At 33.1% G+C, this 26476-nt stretch overlaps 1 protein-coding gene across 5 annotated transcripts in view; it reads right to left on the reverse strand.

Annotated features, from left to right (window-relative positions):
• LOC132701590 (PH and SEC7 domain-containing protein) overlaps positions 1-26476 on the reverse strand; it is a 119570-nt gene that overhangs the window by 59273 nt on the left and 33821 nt on the right. For all 5 annotated transcript variants that reach the window (XR_009618791.1, XM_060669664.1, XM_060669661.1 and 2 more), the window contains exons 4-5: positions 20080-20423; positions 10257-10627 (exon numbers count right to left, since the gene is read on the reverse strand). Coding sequence is in view for 4 of the 5 variants with exons in the window: in XM_060669664.1 (XP_060525647.1) it covers positions 10257-10627; positions 20080-20423 (715 nt within the window). In the remaining variant the exon portion in view is untranslated. The remainder of the gene's footprint in view (positions 1-10256; positions 10628-20079; positions 20424-26476) is intronic.

The following is a 26476-nucleotide window of genomic DNA, read 5'->3' on the forward strand; positions in this document are numbered from 1 at the left end:
TCAGTCTAGAAGGAGGACCACTGCGGCAAGTGTAAGATTGCTTTCGGTCTCAATGTCATTGGAAGGTTGTGGTGAATTGTATTTTGTAATGGAACGCTTAATATATTTAAGTGAAAATTATTAGAGGGAAGAGCAGAGGTAAGGTGTTTTAATTCTGGGTTCAGTGACTCGGGCTGAGATAGTTTTACGACTCTGTAAACAAGAGAGTTGGAAACCGAGGTATCGGTCTGTGCGCGTAGGTTTTCTATAAACGCAATGACCCAATGTCTGATCTTCTATTGATCAGAACATCTAAGAATGGGGATTTATTATTAGTTCCAACTGGTAAAACGTATGTTAGGGTGTATAGAGTTTAAATGTCCAAGAAAATCTACTAGGGATTCTTGACCATGAGGTCAAATAATAAAAGTATCATCGACGTACCGCTTCGATAATTTTGGTTTTAGATAAAAGGTGTCGAGAGCTTTCTTCTCAAAGCCTTCCATAATTATATTCGCGATGACTGGTGGAAGTAGAGAACCCATAGCTGTTCCCGACGATTGTTCAAAAATATGACCGTTTAAGAAAAATATGTCCCAGGCAAGCATTTTTCAATTAAGGTGAGAAGGTGACTTTATTAAAGAGGGATTCTACGAAACTAACCAGAATATCTTGTGTATCTAATATAAATCTTTTTAATTATTCAATGAAGTAAAAGAAATTAAATACAAAACTATCAGTTTTCCTTGTAATGGTGCTGACAATAGCTCAAAGGGGTAATCCTGGTTTGTGAATCTTTGTTAGTCCGTAGAGACGAAAAATTTTGGGGTCATGAAGGGTGACAGATTTTTTCACGGAGCCTAATAGAGAAGACGCCTTAATAACAGATTTAAGGTTGTATTCCATAAATGCGTAGAATCTTTTTTAAGTTGACGATTTGAACCGTCTGCAAGAATATCTTGAATCTTTTCCTGATATTCATCTGTATTCATGACCACAATTCCTTTATCTGCTTTTAGGACTACGATGTCTGGGTTAGATTTTAGAGATTTTAGGGCAATGTGTTCAGGCTTTGCAATATTTGAGTTTTTAAGGATTTTTGTGGTTTCAAATCGAAATTCCTTAGCTGTTTGAGATGGTAGTTTGTTTAATATAGACTCGACATTTGAAATGATTTCCTCTTTTGGGATAATACGAGGCGGTGCGAGAAGAGTTTGATAGTTTTCCCAGTGTTGAAGTTAGTTTTTCAAATTTCTGAATATGATTTTGGGTAGATTTAAAGCTTTGTCATGAATCATGATTGAAAGGGTATCGAACTCGAATGGGGATAAGATGGAAGCAATTTCAAGTTGTAGAGACAAAAGAGCCTTATTAATTTCCTTACGGATACGACGAATTCTTTCTCGGAGTAAAGCCAAACTACATTTTCGAAAAATTTTAAAATTTTATTCGGTAAAACTAAAATTCTTGCATGTGTAATCAATTCTTCTACCAGCGAAAAATCCGAGAGGTCATAGAAATCTATATCATTTTGCTCCTCCCCCCTCAAACAATATGTGAGCAGATACAGAGTAAAATACGAGTCAGTTTCAGTCAAGCTCTGAAGAAGCCAACAGGATGATTAGCGAAACGTCAGCAAGATCGACTCAGCAAAAACCGACGCAGGACGAATTCAGAAGTTTTGCAAAAAGCACAAAGAAAACGGTGTTTCATCGAAAGAAATGTAGTATAACTATAACCAATCTTTAAAGAATGTAACGGAACAGAGCTAACCAAAAATGTATTGCATGAAATAACGAGAATATAAGAGAAGAATGTAATCTTCATGTTATGGGTTCACCGCCCCTGTATAGTATTACTTAGGCACTAATTGTAAGTACAAACATTGTTTTGTTTATTTCCCTAGATTATTTAATAATAACTACACATCACATATCACACATCCAATATATTTTTTGTTCCTTATTAGTATAATAATTAATTGCTTTAAACACTTAAACCAGAACCGAATGCCTTAAAAAAAAAGCATTTTGAATTTCAGTGGCATTCCGTGGAATTTCGAAGAATTATACGTAAAAAAGAATTACGGTGTACACCCTTAGCTCTGCAGTTTACCCCTAGAGCAAAGTAAAACGTATTTACACAAAATCTTGGTTAGGATAAAAAAATAACAATCACTCTTACTTTAAATGATTTTTTTACTCAAGATAAAAGTATTCCGATATTAAAATATATAGTTTGTTGGTATTTGATTTTAGACGTTTTTGAAACAACTAAAATAAATAGTTTATAGTTCACGTAGATTTTTTTTTAAAATTTGCAGCACTTATTTGTTTTTATTGGCATGTTTAAAAGATAATAGAGAAGAAACAGAATAATGAATGAATAAATGAAAACCTTGTACAGGGTATTTTTTTGTATTCAACACTATACAGCGTAATCTTGAAGAGTTAGAGAAAAAATTAAATACTAAACGTAAGGTTTGGCAATAGTGCAATAAAAAAAATCGTTATAAATCTATCAACATTAAATAACTTGCATCGTTTTAAATATAACATCCTGTATAGTTTAATTTACTTAAAAAGAATTTTTCTTCCTGATTTCAAGAATATAAAGTTTACCTATATTATCTTTAGCCCTTTTTCCAATATTCGCCTTGAAATTTTAGATGAAATTACAAAAATTTAAATAAAATCTGTATAACCATGGATTCATATATTAGTCCAGCGTAGATTTCGCTAGATTAATCGGACAGAAAACTCATCAGAAATACAATACGATATTATTAGAAAATTTAAGGCAGCTAGAACTTTAGAAAGAAAGAGAAAACATTGTGTAAGAATTAAAAATTACGATATAATTATTTTATTTTATGTTCAAGGTAAATAATCAAAGTGAACTTTAATTCCATAACGATCAATTTACGATGTGGCTAACTTTTTTAATAATCCAACATCCAATGTGTCCCAGATTCGCTTCTATACAAGGATCTCGGCTCCTATTATACCTACAGCAAAGGTTGAATGGGGAATGTTTTAGAGGAAACCAGCTTCATATTCACGATTGGTCAATTGGTTTGGAAAATATCGGCGAAAAACCTAAAATGACGGTTTTAGTTTTTCGCCAGTAAATTCAAAACGGTTAAAAAGACAGGTTTGAAACTGTGACATTTTTTTTTATTTTTAGTCTTTTGTTACATCGCAACCCTCCTTACTTTCATTTTTCTTGTGGTCGTCATATGAATTTTTCGATATTGGAAGGGGCGTCAAATTTCCAGTTCAGTCCTGTCTCACAGGTGCCCAAATAATTCACACTTCGTAAAGATAAGTCTTAATTATTTTATAAGTAGGCCGTGATTTATTTGTCACCTTTTCTCCATCTAAGGAGGGCTCTGACTTTGACGTTAAAGAATTCAAAGTATCAAAGTTGTATTTTAATAAGTACTACAAAGTTCTCTTATTAAAATTATATATGTAACAATATTTATGTCAGGAACTTCTTAAGCGAGCTGTTTGACGAAAGAATTATTTCATTAAATGGTAATTAGAGGTCTTTAGACTGAGATCTCCTAGATGCCCTGACCTTTCGCCACTGCATTTCTTCCTCTGAGGTCACATAAAAAATGAGGTCTATGATTTTTTTATCCTACCGAGATTATAGAAACCTTGAGGCAAAGGGTTTTGGACACATTTAGAAACATTAAGGGAAATCAAATCACATTTGGTTTCAATTCAATGCCTTTATGCGTTTTTTACGTGTTATTTATTAATATTAATGTTGCACCTGCAGCTGCACCAAGTTTCCTCTAAAACTTTCCCCATTTAACCCTTGCTGTATGTAAAATAGGAGCCCAGATCCCTGTATACAGAAACAAATCTAGCCCACCATTCACAAAATACTAAAAAGACAAACACTAAAATTTATGTGACTGGAATTTTGTCGTGGAATCTTAGAAAACATACGGAAGAACCAGATTTTGAAACGAAAATATTAGTTGCAGATGAAGCAACATTTTTTAATGGAAAAAATAGGCATTATATACTATTATTTTTTAGGGAAATTTAAACAGAATTAGGTACTTAAATTTTGAAATCGAACTGCTTTGAAAGAGATTCTTGTACCTGAACGAAATATTCCGCATACAGATTGGCAGACTGACCATGACTCAATTCTCAATTGTAATAAATACGTAGCATATCGAGTTTTTCCACCTTTGAAAACATCTTTCTTACGTACAACACTAAAAAGTAACTGTCACTTTAATACTTAACAAGTATGTCAAGACTGTTTTGACAAACTTTTTTGTTTCATAGCCACCTTTACTACTTTTGTGTAATTTGGCTTTATTGTCAATTTTAAGGTGGTACTGCTTAGTATATCATTAAGTGTTAATATAAAATGAAGTGGATATTACAAAGCGAGGCATGTGTGCGTAGTGCATGTTTATCGGCTCCATATTTTTAATTACTGCAATTACCCCACAGTGTGTCTCAGTACTCATATCTTCATCCTTACATACTTTTTGTTGACGACCTTTTGTGTTTGGAAGTTATTTCAAGTAAAATATCATCTAACCTCAAACTTATTGTGCTAGTCCGATCGTGTAAATAAAGTGGTAACTATGGCTGGCGGATCAAAGACCCGTAACGCATCTTCTAGTGAGGCCGGATCTGGAGATGATATGGAGAAATTGATTTCTAAAGTCTGTACTAACTTCTACAAGCAGATTGAGGTAAATCTTTCTCAGCGTTTTTTACGGATCCAAAAAACTTCTGGCGTGTACTTAGATATATTAATGTGTTTTCCAGAGCTTCAGTAAATACAGATGTCTCAAATATTGCGGATGCTAATGAACTTAATCAATACTTTTATAATGATACCCCTCAAACAGACTTAAATAATGATTTCATTAACCAGTTCTACAACAATAACCCTTCAAATGCAGAAAAACTCTCATTTTCAAGTGTTAACTCTAATGAAGGAATAATAATACAACAAATTAGAACTCACGCCGTGGGGCCTGATAGGAAGATCATATTATACGTTATCCCCCAACTTTTGCCGCATATTACGTATATTATTAATAAGTGCTTGTCTACTAACAAATTCCCTAAACCCTGGAAATACGCTAACGTCATTCCTGTCCCTAAAACATCTCAACCGCATGATGTTTCTCAATTCCGACCTATTAGCATTCTGCCTACTATATCTAAAGTGCTAGAAAAAGTTGTTGAGAAGCAGCTTGGAGATTTTATAGCTCGGCACAATATTCTGCCACCAACGCAATCGGGCTTTAGGGCACATTATGGTACAAATACGGCTCTTTTAAAATTTTGTGATGATATATTTCGGGCAATACTTTGGTGTGGGGGCTGGTGCGTTGCAGTTTTTCAAAAGTTACTTTCCTGATCGGTGTCAAAGAGTATTCTTCAATAACAGCTATTCCAATTAGGTAAATATTCCCAAAGGTGTAGCACAGGCTAGTATTTTAGGTCCGATGCTGTTTTCCGTTTATACCTCCGACTTCTGTAAATTTATTAAGCATTGTTCCTCCCATCAGTACGCAGACGACACTCAAGTATATCTCTCTTTTAATTACTCTCAAATTAAGACCGCCGTTGATAATATAACCAGTGACCTACGTGCTCTCAGTGATATTTCTAGTAAGCACGGTCTGTTACTTAACGAAAATAAGACGCAACTCATAATTTTTGGTAAAGATAAAGGAAAAATAATTAGTCTAGACGCTGCCAAAATTTACTTAAATGACCTTCTCTTACGGCCGGTTGCCGAATGTAAAAATCTAGGTCTGCATTTGGATAATAATCTGCGTTTTGAAGGTCACGTAGCTTCATTGATACAGAAATCGTTTTACAATCTTCGGATTCTCTACTGTAATAAAAATATTCTGGACACAGCAATTAAGTTAAAACTTACCCATTCTTTATTTCTCTCCAAAATTTCATACTGTATGTTAGTTTACTGGCCTGCCCTACTTCAAAAGGACAAGGTTAGTCTTCAGCGTCTTCAGAATACCTGTCTCAGATTCTCATACAATATTCGTAAATTTGATCATATATCTACTAGCCTAGACGATTCCCGCTGGCTAACATTAGACGAACGTTTTAAGTGGCAGCTTTTAGTCTTAATTAAAAAAGTAATATCTCTCCAACGTCCGACGTATCTTTTTGACAAACTTACTCGTGGATCAGATATACATTCGGTTAATACTCGCCATAGGAGTTCCCAAACATACTTCAGCACAGTTTCAGCGCAGTTTTACGTACAATGCTATCAAGGCTTACAACAAACTCCCTCTCCAACTGAGGTCAATCACCTCGCTAACTTCATTCAAACAAAAACTTAAGCAATACATTTATCAAAATAGAGACCGATCATAAAACTAGTAACTATCAAATTGTATATACGTATTTCTTTTTTGAATTCACTCTAGCAATGTCTACCATTTTGAATGAATTGTGTCATATACTTGTTTTAGGGAGTTGCACGAGAGCAACTATGTTGGATGCCGCCCCCACAGTTATATATTTTTGTATATATCTCCGTCGAAACCGAATAAAGGCCCTTTATTGTTATTATTATTATAAGTTGATGAAAAAAAAAGCTGAAATGAGTATGTGGTCGCCGAACTGATTCTTATAAGGAAAATAATATTATAAATATAGTAAGATTTTAGATCTCCAATTGTTTTTTTTTATTTTTATTTTTTATTTAGACATTTTAAAAATGTACTGGAAATTCCGAGAATGCGAATATGGAGGACATTACGTTCAAATCACTATGATCCCTACAAAATCCAACAAGACGGCCGCACATCTTTATAACGGATAGCGTGGATAGTAGACTACCTATACCGTGTCCTGCAAGAAGTCCAGATATAAATTGACTGGATTACTTCTTACGAGGGTATTTAAAAAATCGTTTGTATAATTAGACCCCCAATGACAAATGAACTACGGCTTGATTTAGTTCGAGAAATCAGAGCTATTTCTGCTCGGTGTATTCAATGTACAATACTAAAATTCCGAAGGATCGCAAAATGCATTGAAGCATATGGCTTTTAATTCGATTCAATTCTAGGCTGTATTATTACCTACCTAACAGGATGAAGGAACATTTATTTCTCAATATTAATTCTTCTCGGGTTCTCAGTTATTTTCTTGTAAAAAAAAAAACATTTTTTTTTTATATTTATTTTAAAAACGTCTCTTTTTTATACTATAATAATTAACTACTAACGTAAAATGTACTTAAAACTGTAACATTTAACAAATACGTCTAGACAGACTGACATGGTAATACTTTTGTTTCATGACAACATTATTTTTGTGTGTAAATGCTGATAATACAGAAACTTATGAAGCAACTATGAAAAAAATGTTGAGAAGGTCCATTCAACAACCAGCATGGCCGCTGACAGATCGTCACTAAGTTTGAATGCGTCACTTTAAAGGCAGTTTTCTCAAAATATGTCTAACCCTCGTTAAAAGTTCTGGGTAAAAGAGTTAATTGTGTAGTAATAGCTCAGAGAGAAAATGGAGCCAAGTGCAGTTAGTAGGTGGGTGGAAAATCATTAACTTCTCTTCGAAAATATCAATGCCGACTGCAGCGCATCTAATACCTATATGGTGTAAATTGGGTTTTATTGACAATTTTAGGACGGAATTACTTAGTAAATCATTACGTGTGTGATACGTATTTTATTCAAAATAACGAGCTCCTTCGCAATACTATTGTCACTCTGAGACTTAGGTCGGATCGTATGAAGAGTACTCTCATGCCCATAAATGTTTTTCTCAACAAAATTTCTTTCAACACTTGGACGTAATACGGAAATGTCGCTATAATGGACTATGCGATCATGTAGCTAAATAGTGGGCACAGCACGCAACCCTGTCAGACTCCCCTCTTAATCAGTACGTCATCTGATGTGTTTTGCTGAATATTAATTAACCACTGTTGTTTGTCGCCAGTAGAGTTCCGAGATAATATGCAAATGCAGAACTCGTGTGGAGACTTCTAATACTAGTTTTACACTGACAATAAATTCATGAAATAATTGATGAATTTCTTCCGGCTTTACACTGGGAAGGGGCTTCGTCAATTTATTTGAGGTCTCAAAATGCCATTTAACAGTTCAGCCAACATATCGTTTTTTGAGGTTATGTTTGAGTATTTTTGTTTCGGATTAGTGTTTAATTATTTAATTGAAATTTTTAAGCCCCAGTCTGTTATTCGAAAAAGAAAAAGAACTAGAAAAAGAAATGCGGCCTCAGCCCTGGTTCTGGCTACGTTAAGTTATTTTATTTTTTCAGGATGCTAATTATAATTATACTGTTGGTGGGGTTATTAATTACTATATTTATATTAAAAAAATTAATTGTGCCAGTCTTTTTCAGGCAAATCCAGTTACTTACTTTATGCATGCATTGCAACAAATTAAAAGAAACCTAGTGCCCTGTTAAATAATTAATATTTTTTAGACTCCTTGCGCAACTGCCTAATGGCTTAATATAGCACAGGATTTAAAAAAAAAAGAAACATTCCCAGTGTTATAGGTGCCCTGGATGGGAAATAGGTTGTGTTTCGGGCTCCTCGCGTTAGTGGACGTTAACTATAACTTTATTTATGTTGATGTGGGAGTTAATGGACGAGTTTTTTAGCATCTTTGGCAAAAGCTTTAGCACATAATAACTTTAACATACCTGTCATACTGTCATGTCTTCCAGGAAGATAAAAATTAGTTTCTCGAGATGCAGCTTTTCTACCCAGTAAACACATTTACAAATTTGACTAGAGAAGAGAGAATTTACAATTACAGGTTAAGCCGGGCAAGGCGAGTTATAAAAAAGACTTTTGGACAACTTTTGAATAATAGCTTCTGGGTTTTCATAACAGCTATTAATAATGTTCAAAAAATTCAAGATATAATTTTGACTTGTGTTCTTCATCATTTTTTAAGATAGAAGAAACCCTCTTCCATACAAGATGGGGACATTGGGATATATTTTGAAATATGATTTAACACAGCAAAGTGCTAATAGAGGAAAAACCTCCTGTCTGTCAGCTCGGGAAGAATTAAAAGAATACTTTGCGAATGAATACCTTGGCAACACAATGCAGTTTACATTGACATTGTAATCTTCACGTATTTGAAAAAAATAAAGAAATTAAAGAACTGAATTTTTATTTTGTTCGGCTTTAATCTATACCGTATATGTCTTTACAAATGAACTCACCTCTTCCTAGATCTAAGAGGTAAAAAAGCATGAATATTTAAAAGATTATGTCATATCAATTTTAGTTTGTAAAATGTTTAAACATTTTTGCTTGAAAGGGGAGATGTTATGTCAGTAAGTGAGGCTGAAGTTATTATTTTTCGGGCCAAATTTATATATAGAAAATATCTTGTATACTGAACTTCTCTAAATAGACCAACATTATTAATACGTAGATACAATAGTTGTGTGCAGTCCTGCGCGGATGGAAGTATGTGTGCTGGTGTTGATCCGACTGTTCATCCATTGGTGGTTTCACCATAGAGTAGAATCGTTTGCCTGACGTTTCTCCAGAAATTCATCTGACATCTCCAGAGGCTGCGCGTCACAGAATCATGGGCTCTTAACAAATGAAAATGGACTACGACTAGCTAATGACCTCCTACCAAACGTAACTTTAACCAAAGTTGTTCTGAACTTTACAGAATGGTGCAAAAACCTTGGTTTACTTCGAGATTGCAATTTGCAATTTGATACCCATGTTTCCTCATTAATTCAAAAGTGCTTATTTGACTTATCCTATGCTTCCAGTGTTTATTCGCTTGCTCTTAGGCAGAAGGACTAAATTAGTTTGCACCAGCTTCAAAATGCCTGCTGCAAATTTTGGTCACATATCAGATACGTTCAGTCACAGCTCTTACTTATAGGTCACAAAATGATTAATCTTAAGGAGCCCAAATTTTTATTTGCTAAACTTGTTGGCTCGTCGGATATTAACAAGAGGAATACACATTACTGAGATTTATTCACTATTCAAAAGACACAGCACAGCTCTTTTCCAACGGAGTTTTACTTACACTGCTCTTAAAAACTGCCATAAACTTCCACAGAACCTCAAACTACCTGAACTGTAGAAGATTTTACGAGTGATTTTTTTTCTTTTCCTTTAAGTTATATTTCTCCTAACATTGACTGCCTGACATATTTTGATTTGTTAGTGAAAGAAATATATATTTTTTGTTGAATTAAAATTATTACCTGTCGCTGTCGCTGGCAGCGGAATCGGGACGAGTATCCAGCAGAGTGTTGAGGGAGCTGGTGATGTCCTCGTCGGCTTCGGCGTTGGCTGCGCTGACACCGCCCGTGGTGTTGGGAAGCTGCAGCTGGTCCTCGCTCCGGCTGGTACGAACGTAGTTGTTTGGAACGTATGGATCTTGGGGCGAGTGTTGGTGATGGTCTCTCTTGTTGGCACTGATGGGGGAAGTGTTGGCGGAATTGGAGTCGGACGATGTACGAACCACCCGTCCCACTTCCATCTCGTTCGGACTGTTTGGCACCGATTTATGCTGCGTCTGCTCTTGGTGTCGAAGGTGGTGTGCGTGACTATTATGATATCTCAAGTTGTCAATCTGCAAATTAATGATCTTCATTTACACGAAAATATTAAAAATTTTCAAAAAAAGTATTCACAAAACGTATCTAAAGATCTGAGCATTCTGGAGTGATTTTTTTTTTAAATAAGTTGGAAAAAAAAGGTATCTCACCGTAGCCGTTCGTTAGAAGTTTTTTTTTTTCAAGCACACCTATATATTTTTGGATAGTAGGATGCAATTCTGCATCGATTTACAATAAATTTCCTTATAGTTCAAGGGTAATGTCATTATCTCAAATTTGTTATCAAAAGTCGATGTATCGGGTGAATGCTTTTACGCTTATTAGTAAAGATAAAAAAATGCGTTTTTCGCGACACTATTCTATTATTTTCGAGAAATACACCATACTTATATATTTTTTAATGCTTCACCCAGTATATTTTTGGATAATACAATTGTGTTTGTCTAGAGCACCTGAAAAATATATAGAACTTTATGATTCATTTTAATATTAAGTCTAATAAAAGTGGAAATGAATAAACAATTTTTTTTGCGTAGTTGTTGATTATAAAAATTATCTTTTTAATTTAAAACAGAACAATTTTGCCAATTTTTATTTAACCTAAAGGAAATACACATCTTTATACCCCTGATATAATAATTCATTATTGATTTGTTTTGTCGAAACAATTGTCATGTCATAAGATATAATTTCGTGAAAATCTGAACTTTTAGTTTTTATTTATTTTGATAAATGGATTTTCATCAAGTAAAAGCCACCTCAGTTCAAAATATGGATTGACAAAAAAAAGCTCAAAATAGGCACAGGAAAAGTTATAGCAAACCAAGACATAATTGAGTTCTGCAACCAACCATCCAACAATATATATGGTGTCTCATTAGAAAAAATATTTTTTGATTCTGAAAGTAAACAACCTGAATGCGACACATCAATTATCAATTCGGATTACAAACGTGTACTCTCCTGCCTTGGTTTATTATTGCAGAAGCGTTTAGAGAAGTAGAGAACGAGCAAATATAAATACAGACGTTACATCAAATTGATTGTCGTGTGTATAGTAACTCAGTTGATTGTTTAATTAGAAACGAAACAATATTACATATGCCTTAATATACACCACGATCTAGTTGAAATACTTGAAAAACCAATGGCTGCTCTAATTTCAAATTCTGACGTTCGAGCCATTAGGCCTTGCGGTTTCCAGTAACCAACCTGGCAGCTGGCAGGTCGTCGATGTTCGTATGGTGCATTTTTGCGGCAGTATTTTCTCAAAATATGTCGAAATTAAATTTTCAGGCAAAAAAAGGAATTAAGGTGTGTTAAAAAAATAGCGGGTTGCAGGGTTAATATTATGCTGAATTACAGCACACGGATATAGTATATTAGTATAATTTTGTAAGTAATTTGGCGTTTTGGTTTTTTAAGCGCTATAAACACGATACAAGCTAATTTTTCACGAATTTGTGCCCGTAAATCGGCGCAAACAGTTTGTTTTTATAAACTTATATGTTTAAAATCTATCGAAAATGTAAATACAGTCGAATTCTCTAAATGTTACTCTTAAAAGTGTAAATATAAGTTTGAGGTACTAGATATCGCACAGGAAACATCTAAGTGGAAAAAATGGTCAACAAGCACTTCCTATAGACAGAACGCTCATTTCGCAATTCTAGTAAGGCAAGTACAAAGCTTCGCCTTCCAAATATATAATTATGAAAAGTGCCTATGGACAATTTCGTTAAAAAAACTGTCGGTATTGCAAAATATAACCGAGAAAATTAAAAACTTGTATAAAGCAAGTAAATAAACACTTAGCACTAAATGTAAGATAATTGCACAGAAATTAATATTATTAGGATATATTGCATTTTATTCAGCACTTTCATTAGTATCGCCATTATGGATTTTTCTTATACACCCACAAGTTATGTGATAAAAACATTTTTGCAAGTTTACGCATTTAGCACTAAAAAAAAGCTAAAAAGTTTCCGTTATTGTCTCAAAATTTAAAAAACATTTTGCTCGCAAAAATTACATGGTGGCTACCGCAAAAATCCCCGGTTAATATTTAATTGTTATCTCCTAAAAACACATGTAGAAATTGCATTGTCTAACGGGCTTTAGAAACTAATATCAATACGCACAATAATTTGGCCATATTTTATTGATATGTGGATTCAAATGTAGATAACTAAAAATTACTTTTCCAGAAATTCTCGGGAAGTTTTAAAACGTGTAAGCTCACATGAAACATTCTAAGAGGAAGATGTCCTATAAAGAAATATTTTTTCCAGATGGCACACTTCAGATTTGTTTTGTAGACATGATTGTGGTTTATGCCACAACTACCTTACCATTAATAATAATAGCATTTTAAATAGTGTTTTTTTAACTCGTTTTGAAACTCACAGAAATATAGTGGCGCGTAAAGAACAAACACAATGTAAATATATAAATGAATAAATAAATGAATTATTTCATAAGACCCTTATTGAAAAGAATAAAATACATTGCTGCTTATAAACGCAATCAGAAATTAAATAAAAACATATGCTGCCTTTTTCATTAACATAATATTTATTTTATATTTTTATTCAGTGTTACTCTTTTCAAGGAACTGTGATATTACTTGATTTGAGAGCATCACCACCGATAAAAATTGTAAAAACGAAGATGAAAGCAATAAAAAAATTGTTCATTTATTGTTCATACTTCATATATAATACTATTGTTAATTATTAGTAGAATCACTAAAGCAAAAATTTCATTAACTATAAATTCGAAACAAAATTTAAACCAGAAGCACTTTACTTGTTGACAATATGTTACTGTGCTTTAAGTTATTTTTAAAAACTGATGATCATTGGTTATTTTGTGGCAGGCTTATCTGCAACTTGTAATATTGTTTTGACTACCACTGAGGATTAAAGATCTATTGGTGTCTGCCCTAGTTTTAGCTAGACAAGAAATTACAAAAATTTCTCTTATGTTCCAGATGGAAAATTTTCATATTCACAAATTATGTGTAGAATTTTTAAAGCTATGAAATTTTTGAACGAAAAATATCAATATTTTATAGCGAAAAATAGTTGGGAGCACATTACCAACAAAATAATATTTTTTAAGAATGTGGAATTATTTGATCATTTGATCAGTCAGGTTAGATATAGAAAAAAAATATTGCTAAATATGGGCTGTCAGGTCCAACCGGCAACTAAATTGACCAGAAAACAGCTGATAACAATATCCACCTAAAAGATACTGCACTGCCTACTTTATTAAGAGTTTACCACCTCTTCTACAGCTTAAACTAGTGATGTGAGCCCCACATATGGATGCTCTCCTAAAGTTATATGAGGCAACTCCATTTTTGACAAGGACTAAAAGAGCTAAAAGAAAAGGTAAATTGAATGAAACTGCCTGGATAAGTGATAATTATATAAAAACTAGGAAACAGACATATATGCAAAAAAATGGGATGGAGAACACGTATCAGTGCCATAACTTGTTGGATTCCTCTTGCGTCGGTTTTTGCTGAGTCGAACTTGCTGACGTTTCGCCAATCATCCTGTTGGCTTCTTCAGAGGCTCGTATTTTACTCTGTATATTGGGGACAGGTAGAGATCCAAGTCGCGGTTAAGATTGTTGAGAGATACACTCCACCACAATCTTCTAATAGCAATAAGGCCGAAAGCAATCCTACACTTGCCAGTGTGGTCCTTCCTTACATTCAAAACGTCACTGACCACATATAAAAAGTTCTAAAGAAGTATAACGTGAAAACCAGATTTACCACTTGTCCAAAAATCTCTCAACATCTTCGGTCCGTCAAAGACAAAATTCAATTTGAGATGCCATGAGTTTACAGCATTCCATGCAATGCAAAAAATACATGGGAAAGTCCGGACGAAAAATATCAACTAGGCTCAAAGAACATGAAAGAGCCTTATGACTAAGACAAATAAATTCATCAGCTGTTGCCGAACACACTCATGAAACCGGACAAAAAATTTTATTAGATAAAACTAAAATTCTTGCATGTAATCAGTTCTTTTACCAACGAAAAATCCGAGAGGGTATAGAAATCTATAAATAATCTAACAATCTTAACCGCGACTCAGGTTCTCCCTGTGACCAATATCCCACCATCCGAGTCCGTGTTTATGCCCCTCATTTAGCTCCGCCCCCTATAAGCAGATACAGAGTAAAATACGAGCCAATTTCAGTCAAGCTCTGAAGAATCCAACAGGATGGTTGACGAAACGTCAGCAAGTTCGCTTCAGCAAAAACCGACGCAGGAGGAATCCAGAAGTTTTGTAAAAAGTATTACAGTAGCCTGTGGAAGTTTCTTTGAAAAAAAAAAGAAAAACTTGTTGTAGTAAATAGTTATTCACACAAGGGAGGTAGGTGATACTTACGACTTACGAGTCAAGGACAAGCAAAGGATTTCTTCTTCAAAAGTTGGTGCATATAATAGTTTGCCTACTTAAGTTGTCCCGAATCCAACAGGCAGACTAATAAAATCAGTATTTATTGATAGAATTGTTTCTATTTAATCCGTGTCAAATTGTGTGTGTACGTACTGCAGTATTCCTTTCCTCCCTAAGGAGGTAAATAAGTTACCCACAAATGAAGTACCCCAAAATTTTGAATAGTTGCATATCATTCCCGGAAATTCTCAAAAATTTCCTTTAATCCCTTCAGACTTCCCAAAAATATCTTAACGATATATCGTTTAAATCCTTCCTGTTGCAGCTGAACTGATTCTTATATTTCCTGTAATTCTTGTACACTAAAACATTATCCGACCATCTTTCTTATGTAGCAATTTAAGTGTACCTATAAATATAGGGAATTCTGTTTAGTAAACGGACATTTATATGCAAGTCTATTTTGCAGTTTGTTAAATCACTCGGGTTTGTCTAAGATCCTATTAGGTCCTCATATTTGTTACACTTGCTGCAATTTCGTGTTGGAGCAAGTATTGAAAACACAAATTAGACAAGTTTGTGAGTGGGAGTCCTATAGACACCACTTTTAAATCTTTTAAATTAACTAGTACATAAGGCAACACTTACTCGTGTATAGGCACTTTGTTTTCCTTACAGTTTTGACCACAAACACAAGAAGTTTTTCAGAAAAACACGAAAAAGCTACGGATATAATCACCAACACCAAAAATGAATACAACCATTTCACAGATTGTTAGTATTCTCTGACAATAGCAATTACCTAGTTCGGCGTTGCCAGTTGGGTGGTTGGCGTTGCCAGTGGAGGTGACGCATGAGCAAAACACCTTCTGTATGAAAATATCACAGTCACCTGCTTCGCACCCATATAGCTATAAGATAATATAGTGCCTGCTACGTTAGAGAATGATGCGCCGCAGGTGGCTGTGATATTTGCGTAGAGAAGGAGTGGATGTTTTACGCATGAGTCACCCCCAACTGACTGTTGTTGGTTAATTTTTATTTTTATATGTTACCAACTTTTTGTAAGTCAAAAATATTGATATTTTTCTTGCAAAATTTTGAATTTACAGTTAATGAAATTTTTGATTTAGTTACTCTACTAACAATGTATTTTATTATTTTCAATAAAGGCCTTATTAATTAATTCATCTATTTATTCATTTATATTTGTATATTGTGTTCGTTCTTTGAATGTCGGGAGCTTCAAAATAAGTCAATAAAACACTATATAAAATGCTATTACAATTAAAGGTAAGTCGTAATTTTGGCTTAAACCACAATGATGTCTATAAAACCACAGTCTTGAGTGTGCATTTGGATTTTTTTTAATAGGACATCTTCCTTTTAGACTTCCATGTAAGTTTACACTTTTAAAATATTCCGAGCAAATTAAATAATAGCTAAATTTCTACATGTATTTCTGCATGTATTTTTAGCAGATAATAATTTTTAACTGGCAATATTTTGATGGCAGACAAAATGCATTTTTTTTAGCAAAATGCACTTGCTTATTTCGACGCCATTTCGTTTTTGAAATTATGATACAATAAACAATGTGGCTAGACTTTCTGCAAAAATGTTTTTACCATGCATATGATTTGTGGGTGTATAAGAAATATCCATAATCCCAATACTAGAAATGAGAGATATGAGGATGTATTTTGAATCGCTAAAAAAATGTAATATATATAATTATATATAATATATAATTATATTATAATTTATTAATTCTCCAAAACTAACTTGTTCATAATATTCTTTGATTTTTTTGGTTATATTTTTCAAAACCTATAATTTTTTAAACAAATTGTCCATTCGCACTTTTCATAATTATATACTGCGCCAATTGGCAAGCAAAAATTGGAAAGAAACTAGCTTACATGAAAAAATACATGTAGTACATGTACATGCATCGTATCTACAGAGCTTAAAAAACAAAAATGGCAAATTAATTACAGAATTATATTTATTGATGCCGACGTGGCTTATGCAATTCTGTACTGCTTTTCCATATCTTAACTCCTTTCTTGCCTGAAAATTTAATAGAATCTTGACAAAATACTGCCGTAAAAATGTCGCATAGAAAAACATTGACAATGTATCAGCGGCCAAATTTTAAAACTCGCGCAACCGCATGTTGAACGGAATTTTTTACATAGTTGCTTCATGAGTTCCTATATTGTCAGCAAAAGCAGGGCCCCGATGTGTCTAGTAGCTACATGAGCACATCACTTTTTACCGTAGTAGGGTCACTATATTTTCTTATGAGTGTACCCAATATAAAAGGATAGGATAGCATGGGGTATCGGACACCCTAACAGATATCTATAAAAAGGTGTTTATTACATTATTAGAACACTTTTTTAAGAAGAATATGATGACATAAAGGGAAACAGAATTGTTTAATTTGTTTTCGAGATACACGGTAGATTTTGGGCTCTTTTGGGCGCCATATTAAATATTTTCATCATTAGATAGAGCCCTAAAAATGATTTTAAATGACTTACCACATGACGAATTTATCATCATTCGTAAGGTCTCGAAAACAAAATTTATTTATTTTTTAGAGCACGATCGGTCTCACCAGACATTGGGAATAACACAAGTTTTGACAGTTCAATTAAATTGCAAGTTTTGACGGTCCAATTAAATTAAATTAAAATATTAAGTCTTAATTATAGTTATTCTCGGTTTTTTAAATTTGAATTTAGCTTTAACAAAGGGGATCCATTCAAATCCAATTGGTCTTTAAGTAATAATATATTTAATAATATTATTAATAATATTAGTAATAATATGTTTCAAAATTGTGCGGTTTTGAACTTGAATGAATCACATAATTAAAATCCTAACTTTTAATTTTTAATGCTTTTATTTAATACGTTTCTTGAAAGTTTCTCGCATTTTAACCTGTAGTCTCCGAATTTTTGAGCTTTTGTCATTTGGTTTTATTGGTTTGTAAATATTTTCCAATAGTAATGAAAATAATTTAGGATGTTGGGATTCATAATTAAGTCAGATTATTTTCTTTATCATTAAAATGTGAAGAATCTGTAATTACTGCTTCGATTTTTTTTCTATAACATAGTGGTACAATATTGTATATGTTGATATAGGTTTGCTTTAAGAAACTGGTTTCTGAAATATGTCTAAGGAATCAATGGATGACTGTTTATTTTTAATTGATTTTACTAAAAACATTTGGTGAGAAATCTTGATATGTTGAGATTTTATTACATTAGCTAAAATAAGTTTAAGTTGGCCAGTTCACACCTAACAAAAAACGATTTAACTCCTCAATAGTGTTGTTCGAATACTTTAATTTTTTAATTAATTTTATTCGGCTTTCTGGAAACATCATAAGAAAGCATTTAATAAAGTATTCAATAAATAAGTCCCAAAAAACCAAAAAATCCGGAATCTACAGGTTGAAAACTAGATTATATCCTAAAATTTATACCCAACAGACAGGTAGGACTTTCAAGAAACGCATTAACGAACTTAAAAGAGCGTATAAAAATAAAAGTCACGATTCTAATTAACCATTTATTCAATTTCAGAAATGCAAAATTATAATAACAACTTTCATATTTGACATAGTGCATCAAACAGCTGCAAACTACACTTATTGGAAGCAATGAAGATTAACAAAATGAGATTTATTTATTACTTAATGGCCAATTGGATTGGAATGGACACCTTTTGCTAAACCTACATTTAAATTTAAACACCCTACAATATAGAACTACCACTCTTAAAGGTACTGTGTTGCCAAACAAGCTAAATCGATAAATAATTTGCGAAAATCTAAACATTACGTAATTTTTTTTCAACGAAACTTCTAAAGACTATTTGTACTACTATTTACGACGTTTCGCCAATCATCCTGTTGACTTCTTCGGAGCTTAACTGAAACTGGTTTGCATTTTACTCTGTGCCTGGTTATATACTGTTTGAGAGGGGGTCTAAGTCGGGACATGAACTAACCAAAACAATGTAAACGCTATGTTGATACTTTTATTATTTGGCCCCATGGTCAAGAATATCTCCGAGATTTTCTTAACTATTTAAACTCTACATACCCTAACATACGTTTTATCATTAAATTAAACTAATAACAATCTCCCTTTCTTAGATATAGTTTTAAATTAAAAATCCAAACTGACAATGGGTCATTCTGTGTACAGAGAAACTAAACACACAGACCGATACCATAATGCATTACATCACCATCAGGAACAAAAAGAATCAGATATCAACTCTCTTTTCCTTTAAAGAGGCGTAAAACCCGCACAACCAGACTTAAAACACCTAACATCCGATCTTTTTTCAAATAATTTCCACAATAGAGATATTCATCGTTCCATTATAAAATACACTCCACCACAACTTCCCAAAGAAAATGAGTCCCAAAGCAACTACACCCTTGCAACTATGGTTCTTGCTGATATTCAAAACATTACTGACCACATATCAAAAGTTCATAAGAAGTGTAATTGATCTTTAAGTAATTCCATGAATATGCGCCAAAGAATATATTGGAGAGACAGGATGAAAACTATTCTGAGAGAACATGAAGGATCCTTAGCAATAGGACAATTAAACGCATCAGCAGTTGCCGAACACAATCATGAAACTGTACATTAAATCTTGTTCGATGAAACTAAAATTCTTGTCTGTAATCAATTCTTCTTAACAATCTGAATCGCGACTCATACAAGACAATATCTATGCCCCTCCTTTAGCTCCGCCCAACTCAATCAATATATAAGCAGGTACAGACTAGAACGCAAAGCCCTGAAGAACGAATGATTGACGAAACATCAGCGAGTTCGATTTATCAACAACCGATGCAAGAGAAACCCAGAAGATTTGCAAATAGTATTGCTGAACATAATTTGTTCTAATTTAACTTGTTAAAAGGATTCTCATCAAGAAAAAGTAGCATCAGTTTAATGACGAATTTTTTGACAGTATGAAACAGTATCGCTTACTTTTTTTTGTTGTTTTGGAACTATGCTGGTGGACTGCGGCACCCCCTTCGAAATATTCAAAATGTGTTCCCCCGTCATCATGTATGCCTCGAATTTGGGCTGCTGCTGCTGCCGGTCCCTCTCCACCTGCAGCGGCTGCCACTGGAGCCTGTCGATTTCGCAGGACCCCAACAGGGGCTCCTGGTCAGGGGAAATCGCTGCCACGGCTTGGGGGCAGCGTCCGTTGGTAGCATGGCGTGACCTGTGCACGCCGGGCTCCGGCCTGTTATTACTGTTTAGCTGCTGGTATCCAGAGTTGCCGGTCGAAACCAGGTGTTTGCGAATCGTTGATTTTATCTTCGGGTCTGACGCAACAAGGAGACTCATTATGGATGTTAGTTTATCGGAAGTTTACAAATAAACGCGAAAAGCATTCATTACGACTTCATAAGGTTAGTAACAATAAAATTTCAAATACTGTAGTAAACTAGATCCCCGTTATCCTTTGTTATGTTACTTCACGTTGTATAGGAAGTAATCTCGATCATTTTAAATGGGACAGCTTAACAAATTTGTGGATCAAAAAAATTGTCTGGGTGCTATTTATAGATTCACAGAAAGCAGTTGATGTTCTTTTGAGCAAACTTTCTAACGTGGTATTTCATAAAAATACTCTTAAATTAATGTAATCATATTTGTCTGACAGTTTAATGTTAAGATACAGGATATTTTAGCAACTTTCTTATTTTAAATAGAACACCTTATACATTACTGCATTTTTAATTATCAATTAATTAATAAATACAATTAATTTTTTAATTTATTTTGTATAGATTCCTTGCGGAAAAGAGCTTATTGTGGATATTTTGGAGACAAATAATACAGGCTGGGCAAAAATTAGGTATAACAATTAAATTATAAAAAATATTCTTTTTCTTTTTAATACAAAACCCCTACTTCTATATTTTTATCCAATTTGGAATTAAAGATTAATGTGAGTTCGTATAAGGTGGTCCGTCCAGAAATGTAGATTCAAAAATAATGGACAATTTAACATTTTCCTATTGTAATAATTCTATAAAACGGATGTAGTAGACAATCGGGAATCACAAAAACGAAGCTTTGCAAAACAACATATATTGGTTTGACACGAGTTCTCTGTCGTTGATAAATAATTTGATTTAATTAATTTGATTTTTTCGAAAAATCGAATTTTTAAGTTTTTTATAATTTATTTTTGTACTTCATTTTTGCTCACCCTATATTAATGACGGCCCTATTACACAAGGAATCCATCCAAAACTAAATATTTAAGGCTCCCTTCTAAGATTTTTTTTTCAATTATTTTAGCCTGCAAACGTCATTTTTGGCATAAGAGTTTTCGAAAATGTTTAGACCTAACTATAGAACTTTATTCACGAAATATTTCTATAATTTCCCAAGAAATCCAAAAATACAATAATACACAAGGTGATCCATTTAAAATCAGAATTCTGGTATAAACCGCAGATGATTGCAACATCCTGTATATATGAAAATTTCAAATATCTAGACAAAACTATGCAACTTTTCTATTATTCTTTTTTCATAGTTTCTGGGTTAAGGGGTTAGGGGACCTTATTTCGGATGCACTGTACCTACAAGTTACAGCGATTTCGGAAACATTTTGTTTGTAAGTTTTGTAAGCTCTACTCAAATCCATTCTTACTTTTGCTATATTTGACAGCTACCACATTTTTAAAAAAACTTTCGGCGATTTGCATAAATATCAATTATAATAGAAAATGAAAATTACAAAAGTTTTAGGAAATTCCTAGGTTGACGAAAATATTTTGGCGTATTAAATCGCCATAACCAAAACATTTATGATTGCAAGAAAACCCACATCATAACGAACAAAGACTACAAATTAAGTTTGGGTTCAATGTTTGGTATGGTGTTGTGCGCTCAATAATTCTTTTATTTATTATTATCCTTTTTCATTTTATTCAATTATTTTTAAGTTTAATTTTTAATTTAGTTTAATATTCAATTTAAATTTACAGACCTATCAACATTTACAGTGATATGAACATTATGGCGCCCCGTCCCATAATTCTCAACTAGTTAGACATTGCCAAAATGAAATATTTCCCAATTGCTGGATAGGAAGAAAAGCCTACACGATGCCCCGACATTTCGGTATATAGAGGAAGTTTACAAAATTTGCTGCTGTAAGTGAGATTTTTAATAATATTGATAGGCGATCTATAGGAAAGGAAACGAATTCAGTATTAAGAAGTTAAACTAAACAACGAATTAGAAAAAAAATAAAAAAACTTTATTTTTCAAAATATCATATGCTATATCTAAAGATTTGGAATTGACCGGTCAATTTTTTTTGACTTGAATGTTATATTTATTTATATTATGCGTTACGTCGCCATTCCGTCGTTCTGAGAACTAAATGGATTGAATATTTTTATTGCGATTCCCCGAATCGCGAAGTATCTTATTCGGGTCTTACTTGAAGATTATAATAATGATAGATAACACTCTACAATTGTTATTTAAAGCATTTCTATCGAATTTGACTATTCAGTTATGAAGTGGTCAATTGTCGGTGAATTGTCCTGTCAATTGAAAAGTGGTGAATTGAAATTTCGTAAAACTTCTGATCATTTTCGACTACGATTATTATTTACGAATATTAAAAAAAAAACAACCAAAAATCAGTATTTCTGATATATTGATTGAAGACTCTAAATCAAATTTTAAAAAACTGAAAACGGTTTTGAGAACTTAAAAACTACAATTCTTTGCTGAGATCTCAGTACTAAAAATGAAAAAAATAAACTGTATAATTATGTATGAAAAAAAAATAAGTTACTTAGTGGACCTCAAAAACCGTACATTTTTCTGTTTTCTATTTCACACTAGTCCAAAATTAACATAAAATTTTAACAAACGTGTTAATTAAAATCACGACTAAACTAGGGTTAATTTGTTGGCTGCGCATGTCTAAAGTCGGAGCAGTTGTGTAGTTACGTCACTTAGAGTGACGTAATCAAAAATGATCCGTTTGTCTTAGTTAAAAAAAATTGATTTTGACGCGCTTTTGATACGGATTTCAAAACTGACAACTGCAATTTCTTACCGGCGCGGCGAATACAACACGCAATTAGAGATGTTCCGATACCATTAAAGTATCGATACCTATTCATTTCGATAGTACTCAAATCTTTTTTCGATACTACTCAAATAAATACTCATAAAGTATTATATATATATATATATATATATATATATATATATATATATATATATATATATATATATATATATATATATATATATATATATATATATATATATATATATATATATATATATATATATATATATATATATTATATTAATATATTATTATAAACTGTATATATATATATTATATATATGTATCAGTTTATTATTTTTTTATTTATTTTAAGGAAACTAACAATGAACGTTCAAAAACAATAATTAAAACAAAATTAAGAAAGAAAAGAAAACTTTTATTATAAAGGTTTGCGTCTCGTTAAGCACGTACTTTAAACAAAAAACTCCATGATAACATTGGAATAATAAGCCCATGATTAAATATATAAAATTATTAGTAAGCAATCTCTTGTATGTTTGACAATTTATGTTGGTTGACAATGAAAAAAAATGAAGGGCGGACATCTTTCTCGCTTTTGGCTCGGGCTCGGTCGAGTGAAGTCGGACGAGTTCGGCTTGGCTGGCGCGAGACAACGCGTCACCATAGATCAGATATTATGTTTGTCTGATGCGTTCGGTTTTTTTTTTAATGGTGAGGCTGATTCGATTTGATACCAAGTACTTTTGTTTCGATATCGAGTAAGTATCGCAACATTGATTCGATGCTATAAATACTTGGTATCGAATCAAAAGTATCGAGTACCTACTCGTATTTACTAGTATCGGAATATCCCTACACGCAATCAGCCACCTGACTTATGCTACAGAATGTTCCGTAAGAAACTATGGGTCAGCGCATCAAGGCTGGCGGAGTAATTTGGATTTTTTCGCGCCAGCATTCGGTGTGCGGCAGTTATGGTGATTGTGTTTCTTTAATATCAATATACGCGTCGTTGTGTGAACGTTTAGCTTCAATTGTTGCATTCCATTTTTAAAATCGTTTACAGTTTAGGTGTGGGGTTGCACCCGCGAACCCGTAGTGACTCAGTGTTTTAGTGTTGGTTATTATTTATCTACGTTTACAACAAAATATTTTTAAAATTGTTTACAGACGTAACTGTACAATCGATCTGACTGGACTTTAGATGTATTCTTATTATAAGAAACTATAACTAAACTCCTACTGACAAGACATTTTCCTGTAAAAATAGATTTAAATGTCAGTCCTTTGAAATCAAACTCACAACTTGCGAAAATATCGACAAAAATATCAACGGTTCGTTACGATACACTACAACACGATTAAAAAAGCAGCAAAAAGTATGTCATTAAGGAGGGTTGACACTTGATATGTAACACTGCTATATAGCAAAGTTATATAATATATTTCGTATTTCTCAGTCATATTTAGCAAATTTTGCTGCTCTATAACTTGCTAGATGTTGGCTAAATGGCTAAAAGACAATTCTGGAAAGCGAACTTATGGCTGGTATCGCAAAGACGGCAAACTACGATAGTTTAGATAAAAAATGCATTGGCGACTGTGAGGCGATACCACAAAGTTGGCTTTGACTTTGAAAGTCAAGTTTTTGCTTGTTTTAATAAAGGCTTTATTCGTTTTTCGACTGTGATGTTTAGTGATAACCCAGGACTATGAAATATTTGCTTGTTTTAATTAGTAATAGATATAAATATGACGCAGTGTATTTTTCGTTAAAAAAAAACTGCGTTTATGAAGTTTTGTTAGGGCTATAAAAAAATGATTAAAAGTGATAACTCTGAGGTTAATGTTTTTTGGTACTCTTATCTATTGACTTTCGGTCTGCGTACTTTTTTTTGCTATCAACTGCAAACAACAGAGAAACATTTTTTTAGGTCGCTACAGGTTCAAGAATCAGGAACTCTATAATGTTTGGTGGTTTGAAGAAGAAATATTGGCAAAGCCATCCACTGTTGCCGAACCTTTTTTAGATAGCATAAATGAAAATAAATTGTCCAATACATATAAGAAGTATGTTCATAAAAAAACTACTATTTTTTGCGTTAATGTGGCCGTGTGTTATGAAAGAGACCAAACGAAGTCCGACACGTGCATCAAAAATGAAAAAAGAATTATTTGCTACCAAAAAAGCTCTCAAGAAGCGCTTGCTTTTATACTTGATAACATATTCACGAAACAACAATACTTGGCTATCGGATTGGGTTACTGAGACAACGGCCAAAGTCCCCCTGCAAGATGTTCTTAACCACAACACACAAAGAATTTTACTAATACAAGAAGTTCTCTAGCTCAGATGGCATTATTTTCTAAAATAATGAAATGCCACAATCTCTGAGGTTTTACAGGCCGTTGAAACTGGAATATGTCAAAGAAACTAGAGATCATGTCATGAAAGAGAAAGAAAATCTAGGTAATGAAATTAAAGATCTTCAAAAATACCAAACCTGGATCAACAATTTTCATGTTTTCGTACATTTTGATTTACACTTGACTTTGATTGATGGAAAAATCTTAAGTATTCTCACAAACACTCGTTCAAGTCAGGCATGCCCAATTTGTGTTGCAACACCTGCAAAATTTTTAACTACTAATAATTTTGAAGACTATAACTCTGCAACAAAAGAAAATGCACTTCATTATGTTGTAAGCCCCCTGCATTGCTGGATAAGATTTTTTCAGTCCATCGTGCACTATTTCTTACAGAATTGAATTAAAAATCTGGCAAGTGAGTTGGTCAGAAAATAAGGCATCTTTCATGATAAAAGCTCATCCAAAACCTATTTTGGCCTCATTTAGGATTGCACTTTGATAAGCCAAAAACCAATGGTTATGAATCTACCAAACGACGGCTGGCCGTGTTGCCGTGTTTTTTTAATGCTCAAGAATTCGCAAAAATAACAGGTATTTTGTGACAGTTCGATAAATAGTTTCTGGATTATTCCTATCGCACTCAATTGTCAGCTTCCAATAAACTTATCTAAGTTTGAGGCGTACTGTTTCGAGACTGGTCACATTTTCATGGAAACATGTCCATAGTTTTCAATGCCTGCCGCAATTCACAAAATTATTGTATATAGTAAACAAATCATTCAACACCATGTGTTGCCGATAGGTTTCTTTGGTGAGGAAAGAATAAGATATAAAAGCAGGATAGCAAGTTTCATGCCAGAAAAAGCAACTTGACCGATATATTTAATCGAGCAATGGATACTTAGACCACTTCATATCTTGGTTGTCCCT

Source organism: Cylas formicarius, unplaced genomic scaffold (assembly GCF_029955315.1).
Source record: "Cylas formicarius isolate icCylForm1 unplaced genomic scaffold, icCylForm1.1 PGA_scaffold_4__25_contigs__length_36172078, whole genome shotgun sequence".
Classification (NCBI taxonomy): domain Eukaryota; kingdom Metazoa; phylum Arthropoda; class Insecta; order Coleoptera; family Brentidae; genus Cylas; species Cylas formicarius.